Here is a 12708-nt window from a genome sequence, read left to right on the forward strand (position 1 = left end):
TGTATGTGGATCATTTTATAGATGAATCTGAAGCAACATAATGTGGTTTCATGATTTCAACTAATTTACATGATCTATCACTGTATTTGCATATTGATGCAACTCTGTATGGTTCAATAAAATGGACATTCACTTCAGTGTAGAGTGATGGATGTATTTGTCATTCCAAACATGATTCTGCCCCTTAATATTCTAGTTCTAGAGCCCTGAGCCGAAGGTCGTGTCAAGAACATGGCAGCTTGGAGTGGCTGTGACTCCTGCCGGTGCGGTGTTAATCAGCGGTGAAAGGGCACTTTGTGGATATAAAGGTCATCTCCTCCAGTTACCGAGTCCTTGACTCTGTCACTGTCTTAGAAGAAAACGACAAGATATTCTGGAGCTAAAATTCCTTATAATAAAAGACTAAGGCCCATCAGACAATTTGAATATCATCATGACATTGACACAGCATAGAGTAGGCCAATATGTCTCGTCAAAAGTCTTATGATCAAGAGATATTATTAAAGTCATTATCGTTAAGAGTCACATTTGACTAACTCACTGACACAAACTATAAAACAATTAAACAGACTGTATTAGCAGACTGTACAGTGGATTTAATATTGTGATGTACACATGAAGTACACATCGGCCACAGGCAATGTCAGCATTACAATGATTGTTCTAGTAAAATGTGCTTGAAGTGATACTGAACAATCGGAAACAAACATTCTAGATCATACATTTGCGTAAATTCATATAAAGTATTAAATAAACATATCTGTACACTCATGGTAACATTGGAGTGCCTGAATTGCAGTGTTATTGCTAGATTTCAAACACACTTACAATATGTGCTGTCACGATCAGATACTTATTATGTAATCAGAACAATCATAGAGATAAGCCTCATAATAAATAAGGAAACCTTAAGGCACAAAAATATACAATAATAATTAAAAGTTAAAATAGTTAAATCCATAAAACATTCAAAGTCATGGTAATATTGAGGAATAACAAATGAAGTTGGTAATTCCTTCTCATCAGGTCATGTTTGTGCTTTGAGTCCCTGTTTCTTTCCTTTGTTAGGGCCATGTCAACACCATCAGGGTAGATACAGAGAGGTAATACAGAGATAATACTGTTAAAGTGAAAAAAAATATCTGAATGAGGTATTGCTGCATAAACAGTAGAAACAATTTGCTGCGTTTCAAGTATAAAAATGCAGTTCCTGTGATTGCATTGTAACTTACAGTAACAATATAGTATAGCATGATGAATACCTTTTAACAATTCAAATGTCTAGCTTTGATTCCATGTCAAGTGAACTATAGTTGGGTGACCTGACATCAACCAAATTATCTTCTTTACAGTAGTGGATTCCAACAGAGATTTCTGACTAAGGTTCCAGACTCATTTTGCCAGCCCCAGCCCTTTCCTATACCAATGTGGTCAGCAGTCCATTGTCCTTCTCAGGAATCCAGCACATGCTGTTTCACCAGTTCTACCAGCGATTTCCGAAAGACGATTCCTGTGACTTAAAGTTCCTATTTTTCAAGTACCGCTTCGCCTCTTCCAGCTCATTAGGGCCCAGGCTTTGGTCCACGCCCGGTGCTAGCTTATAGCTCAATGGAGACACAATGTACCCGTTGCGGTATAGAAAGACCTGTTTGCACATCTCAAAGCAGCTGAAGAGAAGGCCGAAGTAGGGGACAATCTGAGAAAGAAAAACAAAGATGTTAGGAAACAGAAAAGATGGCAGGTGGGCTCAATTGTTCAATTGTTCATTACAGAAAATGATCAATGAGCTAAGCCCAAGACCTAGTGAAATCTCTCTGTAAAACAAAGAGGTATATTGGCCTGGTACAGGTAAAGTCAACCTACACAAAAGTAATTCTTTACACCCTATTTACTAGACTGTGTTCATGAGAGGTTTTCCACCCGTAAAACAATAACAACTATACTGCTATCATTAAATGTCATTTGGAGATGAAAGACGAGAGCAGGACATGCTGTTCCAGAAACAGACCTATCATGTCTGCCAGCTTGTAATATCCCTCTTATGAATTACACACAAAGCACTGCTCTCTAAATCCCCTGCTCCCAATGTCTGGGACATACTATTCTTTCACTGAAATAAAACGTATTTGACTGTGTATGTGTGTGTTTCAAGCATATCTAATTCCATTTCATTGCTGTATATATTTGTATTCACAAAAGTACCAGTAGAGGTTTTTGTTTTCGCTCTGATCATTCAATAATAACAAGTTATTGACACTGGCAATGTCAGGGGTAGAGGCAGAATACCTTTATTGTTATCAATAATGAAAATACCTTTATTAAAATATCTTTATTGTTATCAATAATGAAAATACCTGAAACGTATGACTGAAAGTGACATATGACTCGTCCTACCTTGACCATGTTGGCTGTGATGCCACTCCACAGGGTAAGAATACCCTTGTTTCTGACCACCTGTCTGAAGCAGTCCAGCATGCCAGTGAAGTGGACATCAGCTCCACCATAATGGGGCAGACGAGGATTCTGAGCCTGGGAAGACAAGAACAAAATATAAGATGTGGCGCGATGTGGATTGTCTCCAATGAAACCAGTGAGCAGGAAAGTGAAATGGAATGCAGGAAATGATGCCTGGGGAGTATAAAAGTGTGTCAGATTAAGGAGGAAGCTCCTGCAAAGTATGATGGTGTGATGATTTTAACTGACCACAGATCAGCGCTAACTGCTGAAGGACATTTTCAATGTGGTTGTCACATGACATGACCACATTCTGCCTGCAGCACAGAAGTCATTATGATGAGTCTTTGCCTGACAGTTTAACTGAACTGAACTGAAAATGAATTAACAGAGCAAATGTAGGCGAGGTCTCAGTTCTCACACTTGATTTCATTGTCTTACACAAGCAAATTATTTGTCCTTTTGTCAAACATTAACCACTTAACTGATTGCTGAAGTGTCAGAGGGAACTTGTCTATTCTGGTAAATAACCATCCCCCAAAGCGGGACCAAACACTCTTCTGGTCATGAGGCCTGAGTTAAGTTAACATTATGCAGGCGCTTGAGCAAAAAACAAGAACTGAGCCCATGCCCCAAGCTTCATTCTCCAGAGTCTGTTTTTACTTCACACTTCTTGTTTTGCCCTCAACTTCTCATCGACATTCCACAAATAGAAGCTAAACTGGTTAGGTTGTATGTGCAAATATGTACGTGAAATTTGGGTAATTCCTCCATTTATACCCAGCATGACATTAAAAAGAAGCCCTAGTAGATTTATGAACTCTGCAATAAGAGTTATACTGGGTGATCCAGTAGTTGGCAGCTATCTTTAGAGAATGCATCTCCAGCCCCAGCAGACTGTGTGCAGCATTCCCATTCTCAGCTGCTGCAGAACCTTGTGGTCGCTAATAATAGGCTGATAGAACCGGATGTAGTATTCTGCCCTTCGTAGACCTATTGTTCCCCGTGTGCCCTCTCTCACACAGAGAAGACAAGGGAGGGGAGACGTTAACTCAGATCAGCACGAACGACGGCACCTCATTTGTTGTATTAAAAGCGGGCAAAAACATTTTCTTCATGTTTATTTGTAAACTTGCAAAAAGTGACAATCCTTTTTGGACAATTTCAAAATCGACCTACTGCATTATTCTTCAGAAGAAAAAAGTACCCACACATAGGTAATTAAGTTATATATTTTAAGGCTATATTTTTTGCTACGGTCAATTGTGCCACCCTATGGACAGGGGTGGTATTCCCACTGACAGGGAAGATGTAGTAGAGAACACTACTCTTTGTTATTGAGCAAGATGACCCAATGAGTAAAGCACACACTGACCTGCATCTTTCGTTTCACAGTTTCAAAGGGGTAGGACAGGGTTTGGGCCACTCCTGCAGCTAAGCAGCCGTTGATGAAGTTTTGCAGGGGAGTGAACCGGAAGGGGGGCTCCTGCCACAGCTTGTCCAAGTTGATGTAGACTGCATAGCAGCCAATAGAGAAAGGAAATGCACCTGTAGCAAAATAAATTCAGAGTTACTTTACCAACACTGCCTCAACCACAACATCATCTTTGTGATATGAGTGTCCTGTGTTTGGCTGTTCCAAATGTTAAACAACAATGGCTCAAAAGGCTATGGACAGCTGGAGACACGATGGTGAGACACGATGGTGATTCACAACCATCATCATGAAGAGAGGGCGTGCTTTATGCAGAGACAAAGTGATATAACTACAGGAAGTGTGAAAGTGTACCTAGGACTGTGAGTGAGAAGCCTCGGTAGAGGGCCAGAAGGCCTTCGCTTTGGTAGATCTTTGAGAGAGTGCAAACAACTCCTCTGTATGTCGGTTCTCTGCAGTTCTGAGCGATGAGCCGGGTCTCTGCCACTTCCAGTGGGTACGTGGCCAGTGCTGCACTTATTCCAGCCAGCCCGCCTGCTAAAATGGCCCTCCATTGAGAGATATAGCCCAGTTCATCCATGTGAAAGTGGACAATCCTGGAAAAAAGTAGTACAAATAAGAGTAACGTCAAGAGCACTAAGATTAAGAGTTTAAGTTTTGTTTCTTAGTAGCCCATCTACACAAATGTATTATATGAGTTACACACTTTCACCCACCCCCACCCCACACCGAAGAACCCTTATTTTTAATCAATGATAGGCCGCCTATGTGCTGTGCTTATTTTCTTTGCATTATAAGTGGTCAACATAGTTATGCATTGAGAGTATCCATTTGAAAGAAGAGTCATAAACTCAGAACTCATAAAATATCAGAAAACTAAGATGGTCTCCATTGCATATTGTGTGGATTTGATCAAATCTATTCAGATGGTACAGCTAGTGAAAGTCAAGGAAGAGGAGAATCCGCCCTTTCCGAGAACATCGTGTTCAGAACATTGACGGTGGGGGTCGTGTTGATGCGATCACGTGCGCTGGCGCGTGACATATCTCCGGTGACTGTCCACGCTACAAAACGTGGTGTTCCATGAATCGGTTTATGACGTGGTCAGGTGGGAATACACATGGATCCATAAATGACCTGCGTCGGTGTTGACGACGAGTTTAGTCATTAACTGGCTGCATTATATCTCATGCTGTCAGGCGGGGGGCGGGGCTTGTTTTGATCTGTAGTGATACGACGGTCGTCTGAGTGTTTCGAGCAGTCTGATTGGACGAGGGGGGGGGCCTGACACGTAATGGAAATATGCGGAAGTGAGTTGGATGAATGTTGTGCTCGCCATTTATTTCAAGCCAAATTAAAGTAAGGAAACAAAAATGTCTTTTTAAAGTTGCCAACTCAGTTAAAATATAATTTGGCCACTTACATGATGCATCACACAATTAAGTAATGGCACAAGTTGGCTAGGTAGCTAGAGATTCAAACCAACAGTCAGTTATTTTTACCCCAAAGCCAACGATGATCTAATCATTCATTTCATTGTTGCAGTAGTGGAGACAACTATCTCTGCAAACAAAGCACGAATCAAGGCAGACAGGTCTTCTAGGATCGATATACCCATCATTGTTGGTCCTAGGTCACAGTCAGTCTACTACAACCATCAAGTATTCAAAAGCAACATAATACATTTCTTTTTACTCACTGTTTATATGTTGCCAAGTGGACTGCGCTGTAAGGAAACAACCGGAGACAGGACACGAGATTTCCCTTCCAAAACCCTCGCAGGCCTTCATTCTGGTAGATCAGAAGAAAACTTTGCAAGAGGCCCTTTTTACAATGAAATGTGCCCACTTGACTCTTGATTTTCACCACCTCCAGGGGCGACGTGACAGTTTTACTAAAAACTCCAGCAAAACCAACGCACAAGAAGCCTTGTGAAGATGTCAATCTGTCATCGGCTCTAACTGTTGCCATATCTCGCTTTAGAGTAGTTTGTAGCCGAGGAGCGGTAGTTGATGACGCTCCTTCATCAGAAGACTGAGATATGTTTCTGTAGGGTGCAGCTGCAGGGGCTGTTTATCTAAATACCTATTTAAAAAAAGCCCAGAAGCACCGTCATCCGGTATCTTCCGTCACGTGGTGTGTCTGAGTGAGGAGGGCACTGGGGAGGCGTGGTGGTGAATGACGACCTCTGGTGGCCGTATTCTAGTACTGTATCATAAAAAGGAGAAAAGTTTAAAAAGCGCATACAGTAAGTCTACCTGGTCACCAGGGGGAGGCCTACGTCCAGTTATTGAGAGCAGTCATTCATTGGTAATAGATGTACCGGCCGATTATTTCCATTCACTAGTGTTAGTGTGACTGATCAAACTCTAGAGTCAGATTAAAATCTAAATGATTATCTAATCAGCATAATGTTTAAAAAATATAATCAAAGAGGTGAGTGATGTGAGCACAAGTGCGGGCTACATTAAACCAGATGACAAACTGAAATCAAAACCCCTGCCTGAAAAGCACAATCTATCCATTTTAGTCACAACAAGATGGCGCACTCGGAGCATAGCATTTTATTTACTTCAGTATTTTACTGGGGGCCATAGGGGGAGTATTCCATAAAAACTCACTATCACAACGCTCACAAATATGTTAATGGACCTTCCCCACAATACACAACACAATAATAGTAGCAACTGAGTACTCCATAATGGATAAATAGATAGATAGTTAGATAGGTACTTTATTGATCCCCCAGGGGAAATGAAGGCGTTACAGCAGCTCACATCACAAACAAAGTGACAAAAGAAAATAGAATAAAAATAAAATAAAATAGACATCTGAAACATTATATACAGTAAGAACAGTCCAGTATGATTTAACATCCCCCAGCCTGACTCTGATCACCCTGATCGAGCCAGCCGGAGGAGGAATTGTGCAGTCTTATTGCTGCAGGGAGAAAAGATCTCCTATAGTGCTCCTTAGTGCAACGTGGTTGTAATAATCTGTTGCTAAAGGAGCTTCTCTGCCACAGTGACATGTCGGGGATGGGAGGGATTGTCCATGATGGCCAGGAGTTTGGTCCTCATCCTCCTCTTGGCCTCCTCCTCCACAGTGTCCAGGGTGACACATAATCAGTCAACATCCTCAGTGTAGCGTGCTTCAGTCAGTGTAATCACTCAAAACCGGTGGCAAATTGATGGTGTTAATGTTTTATTGATAAATGTAACACATGTATTTACAATGCATATGACAGAAATGATTTATTCTAAATTGAGTTTTGATTTAGATGTTACATATTTGGATTGAACTTCCCCCCACCCCCCTCCCCCCATCCCCTCTCTCGGGTCTACCCTATAGACCAGCAGTATCTCGTAGTTCCTTTCCTGTTGAGGCCAGTGTTTGTTTTCTGCCTGTGTCTGCCTGCTAGGAGTGCCTCCCTCCCCTGCTGGGCTGACAACCTCAGCTGCCTGTGAACAGCCCACCTCCTGTCTGTGGCTGGGCCACTTGGCTCATTCACAAAGGCTACTGGAATAACAGAGCCCTCCAGAGGAAATGACAGCCTGTTCAAAAGAGGTCTCCCCCCTCCCTCCCATTCTCGCTCCTCGCTCCAGCTCTGACTCCTCACGGGGGTGGGGCAGGGTGTGGTTTGGAGAGGGGGTTACTGTCACCACTAAATGTAGAACTACCAGTGTTGGTGAAAGTTGAGTAAATAAGTATTATTATTATTATTAAGTATTGTTCACTGATTTTTCATATTGATGGATACATGATAGATAGGTATAGATGTGAATAATAGGCTACATTTGACACATGGAACCTTGCATCAAAGGCCATCATTTCGTCATTTCTTCAGCTGGGGATGAACCAGTCATTTGATATTCTAGCCATTTGTAATTCACTTTGCACTCTTATATATAAAAAAGAATACATCTCAAATGATGCCTTGGTGTGGGAAGATGCTCAGCTTCAGGGGATTTCTCTTGACTGTGTCACAAGCTCTAATTGAAGAATGTCAGAGTGAGAATGAGAATCTTCCCTGGTCTCAGGAGCAATAAAAGACAGTGCTTCCTTTGAAAGTACCAGGAAAGCCTCCTTTGATCTCACTGTCATATGCATGTTGTTCCTAAAACAAGATAATGAGGCTGGCTTTCTTGAAAGATAAGTGGTGTGAAGTGTGCACGCGTGCTGCATCTTATCAGTGCCTGAGCGATTTAACAGGACACCCATGGTATCTGTCGCCACGCGGTCTCCAGTGGACCTCAGTATCATCTGGAGTGCTTCCTTTCCCCTTCATGATTGTCATCATGGCTCGTCAGCCTTTGTATGGGATAGGGATAGAGCACTGGCTTTTCCTGTATGTATATAGTGCCCTCCTGCTTGCCAATGCCTCTCCCTGAATGAGTAGGCCCTCCTCAGAGTAGTGCGGGAGCCTCCAGCCTCTCTTTGTCCACTGGGGCCTCCTTGCAGGGACTGGCACATAACAGCAGGAGGAGGCTGGATGGGGCATTGTCATGCCCTGCATGTCATGCGCAAATCTACCCTTGATCTCCCGCTTTGAAGTGGAGTGCTGGAGGAACTGCAGCTGATGTGTTGAATGCACTGTGACATTGTACCATGTCAGTAGAGGGCGCCTGTGACCAGTGGTGGTGCAAATAGACTGGGGTTTCCCCCCTCCTTCTCACAGACTGGTGCCAGGCCCAGAGACTGCTGCAATAAAATTCTCACCTCATTATCTGAGACAGCCACATCACAGACCTGTGTTGGGTCTGGAGGGAAGGGTACAAAAAGGATGGGGGATGGGTGAGGGTGTGGGATGAAATGGTGGGAGAGATGAGGAATAGGCAGGCATGGCTCACTCAGGCACTGTGTCGACACCTCCAGCCTAGAGAGGCCCAGGCCACACTCTCTGGCCCACTTCACAGGAAGGGGAGAGTTGTTATGCACACAAGCCTGCTTTTGAATGAATGGGTTTTTGTCATGGGTTAACTGTGAAAGGTTACCAGTGATTGCTAGCAATGGCCCACACAGCCTACAGCATATAGATAGATGAAGTACATTGTTCATTACATCATCTATCCATTACTGTAACTAGTATACGACTTGTTATTGAAACAATTTGGAAGACGGGTTGATTGGGGTAAAGCCAATAACCCTCATGGGCATATGTTATAACAAGGTCATTGTGTGTTATAAATGCCTCACAACTGTTATAAGAATGTTTGATAATCATGTACTGCCTTTGAAAAAGAGTGTTCTTCATCTGTGTAGCAACTCCGGTTCTCATGATCAGCTCTGTTAATTTTGTCAAGCTGTTAATTTTGTCATATTTTGTAAAATTTGCCTTTATTACAAAATATATTTCCTATCCACAATGTTGCTTTCTAATTCACAACAATACTGTGTCTTCAATGATGTAGATGAAGGGGAAGCCTATTGTCTGTGAGGAGGCTGGGGGGGGGGGGCAAAAAGCTTTGGGCTCCTGGCAGCTGGTGTCCTCCTATCTTCACATGTACAGCCAATAAATCAATATCAAATCTAAGGAACAGGAAGCCAGATGGCCTTCCCCCAGACCCTCGACCCACCAGGTCAGAGCCCTCTTAGAGCCTCCATGGCTACTGTACCACTGGTCCATGGAGCAAACCTTTGAAGGCATACACATTCAACAAGGAGCCCATGAATGACTAAAGGGGACAAATAAGCTGTTACGACTCAGGTCAAATCATTGTTTGTCTTTCCGTCTACATCAAAGGCTACAGCCTGTTTGATATTCAGCCCCACACCTTGATCCATGCCGTGGACAGGTAGAGAGGGGAGGAGCAGTCTATTGAGGGGAGAAAGGGGCTGGTGGTCGCTCCTCAGCCCTGGCTAGAGGGCCGTTGACCCAGACGAGGGGTCTGACGGTGCCTCTAGTTCCCCAGGGAGCAATTGTCCCCTCACACTCACCTCTGGCGATGTAAAAAGTGTCCTGTTGAGTACGTGCTCCTGCAGATGCAATATTCAGATGAGCTTGCAGTTCACAGCTCTCGTGAAAGAGTACGCATCCTACGCTTTTGTACCGAGTTTGTACATTGATACGATACCTCTGCCTGACTCATACAGAGTCACCATGACAACTGACTTCTTTTGAACCGCCTTATACTTTTTCAATTCATTTCGTGGCGACACTGAAGAGGGCAGGCTGGGGGTGGGCGGGAGGCGGCTCCATGAGGTCACTTTCTTAAATACATCCCGCCAGACTCATCTTGATTTCTGTGTAGGCCAGAGGTCAGGTTAAACAGTAGTTTGATTGAATGGCTGTTCACAGGCCAGTGTGAAATGCCAGCTCTATTGCAATGTGTGAGCGGGGAGGAGGGGGCTGCCCTGGCCTTTGTGTGGCCCACAGTCTGAGTGCGCAGCCCCCATTGTTCCAGCTCCACCGCCCAGCCCCTCAGACTCACTCACCCACCTGCTTTGTCTTCCGCAGCGCGACTATTTCCTTCATCCAGGTCAGGGCTAGGTCGTGACTTTGGACACCAGTCCTCCCTGTCTGTCTGTCTGTGCTGTCTGTACACCCATAAATACACGCAAAGCTTAGACAGATGTCTTTGTGGGGAGAAGGTAACTTTCTAAACCCTTGCATGCCTGGGATGACAGAAGAACAGTGAGATGAAAGCACTATAAAATATCTTCTTCACAAACATGTTCTGGTCACAGAACACAGATAACTTAACTACCTTTGAAAGAGCATTTGAGGAAGGAAACCATAACATGTATTCGTTTACATCTGACCTGAATGGTTGAATAACCCCAGACGGGTCAGTAGTGTCCCAGCTGTGTCATAGTTATAGTAGTACGCATGGTCAAAGTGAGAGACATCTCACATACCCTAATAGTGAGTGTAAAATATATTACCAGACGTATCTGAGAGCTGAGATAACCTCTCAGTTAACCTTTACAGGTCCAACTATGTGGCTGAGAAAGGGCACGGTTAGCGAGCAGCACCCCACCTCTGTCCCCAGGCGGCCTTATCCAGACAAGTCCTTCATACTGATAAGAAGAGGAAAGGCCAGAGTGCCATCAGGAGCAGCATGTGCAGTCCAGGTCAACACAGTGCTACGAGGGAGGCCGCATTGAGAGGGGAGGGGAGGGGAGGGGGGGGATATTACCTGATAACAATCACCAAGGGCCTTTGATCTCTGAGAGGCTGATAAGGAGTTACAGGGGTGTCCTGCTGGGCAGACGAGCAGAGCAACGCGACAGGTACAAACAAGCTCTCTGAGGACGCCTGAAGATCAGCTGGTCTGGCTCTGAGGACAGGCAAACAATTACACAGTATAGACTGGGGAGGGAGGGAGGCCGGGGCGGGCATACATACACACGCAAACAAATAACACCCATGCACGCACACGCGTGCGCGCACACACACACACACACACACACACACACACACACACACACTATGACTGCAAAGTCTTAGGAGTCATGTGAATCAAAGGATTATGCTTAACTTGGTGTGCATGACTTTGTACAGGAGCCTACAGTGCTCAACTCTCGGGTATGAACAATCACTGGATTGTTGGAGGGACAAACCAAGATTAAATCACTGGATTGTTGGAGGGACAAACCAAGATTAAATCGCTGGATAATAATAGAATTCAAGGAGTGAGTGGAAGGAGGAAGGGCACCCAACAGACCTGCAACAAAGTTAGTAAATCAGACAAATTAGGGTCTATTTCTGTCTCATGGTCCACGAGTTAGGAGCCGACTCCACACCACAGGCTTGTTGAAGCGACACTTGAATGTCACAGATTGGCCACATCGGGGGGTGTGTGTGTGTGCGTGTGTGTGTGTGTGTGTGGGGGGGGGGGGGGCACCTCTGTAGTCTCTCTGGTCACTGATTTAGGGCCTGCATGTGGAGGCCAGACAGAGCCTGGGGTCGGGGGTGCAAGCTGTGGCCTGAAACAGATGCCTTGCTGTCTGGCCCTGGGGAAGATGGAGGGAGTTCTGGTTTGGTAAGGAAGGACAGTGAGTACTCAAGTGGGGGGGAGGGGAGTTGCCTGTGGAGTTAATGTGCCCTCAGTTTCCCCCTAGCAACAGTTAAGCAATAGAGCGGATATTCACTGCACCTGCGTCTAGGTCTGCGTGTGTGTGTGTGTGTGTGTGTGTGTGTGTGTGTGTGTGTGTGTGTGTGTGTGTGTGTGTGTGTGTGTGTGCGTGCTTACGGCAGCAGACCAGGTCATATACTAAATGGGGCACTTATTTTAAGTAATTGAGGGATCACAGAGTCCCTGAGCTTTAGTATAAATGTATTGACTCTTGACAGTTTAGCAAATGACATCCATCACAAAATCACTCATCATACAATACATTGTCAACAATACTACATTCCCTTTCCTCTTCTTCTCCAGAACATTATTGTGTGCAGCAATAATTCTAGGTCTAACTCAGTTAAATCTGAGGACCAAGGAGAGAATATGTTCTGTTTGCAATGCATGGTCCTCTTATGTTCATTTGACAACTTTGCAGTCTCTGCTTCCCAATTGAAAGAACAATACCAAAAGCATTGCTTTGATACACACTTATAGAGAAATACCAGGATTACTCATTCATCTTATGAGATAAGTATATTTCATACCATTTGACACTAACTGTCAGAAAATAGTTTACTTGTTTCCCAGTGTCTTTCCCCCCCAATTATAAACAATACATCCTGTGATATGTGGGTGAGGTATTAATCTGTGATGCCCCAGCTCCAATTAAAAGGATTAAGACGTAAGAAGCCTTCATTATCAGCTCTCTCCTAAGGACATCAAAGGGCCCTGGCAGGGCAGAGTGAGAGTGCAGCT

The 12708-nt window shown here is 44.2% G+C and overlaps 1 protein-coding gene across 1 annotated transcript; it reads right to left on the reverse strand.

The window, feature by feature from the left end:
* Positions 1-415: 415 nt before the first annotated feature.
* Positions 416-5925, reverse strand: slc25a43 (solute carrier family 25 member 43). Its single transcript, XM_083686476.1, has 5 exons — positions 5589-5925; positions 4244-4485; positions 3830-4002; positions 2395-2529; positions 416-1696 (listed from the first exon to the last, which is right to left on the reverse strand). Exons 1-5 carry the CDS (start codon positions 5858-5860, stop codon positions 1484-1486), a joined length of 1035 nt encoding a protein of 344 aa, XP_083542602.1. The 5' UTR covers positions 5861-5925; the 3' UTR covers positions 416-1483.
* Positions 5926-12708: the final 6783 nt, after the last annotated feature.

This window comes from Argentina silus (genome assembly GCF_951799395.1).
Source record: "Argentina silus genome assembly, chromosome: 15".
NCBI lineage: Eukaryota > Metazoa > Chordata > Actinopteri > Argentiniformes > Argentinidae > Argentina > Argentina silus.

Bases quoted from the DNA above. Each gene is read 5' to 3' on its own strand.
- slc25a43 (XM_083686476.1), bottom strand. From the start codon at position 5,860: ATGGCAACAGTTAGAGCCGATGACAGATTGACATCTTCACAAGGCTTC. The intron at 2,530-3,829 runs GTCAGTGTGTGC...TTGTCTTCCCAG, and splicing joins CTGTGAAACGAAAGATGCAG to GCTCAGAATCCTCGTCTGCC. The intron at 1,697-2,394 runs GTAGGACGAGTC...TTTCTTTCTCAG, and splicing joins TCACAGCCAACATGGTCAAG to ATTGTCCCCTACTTCGGCCT.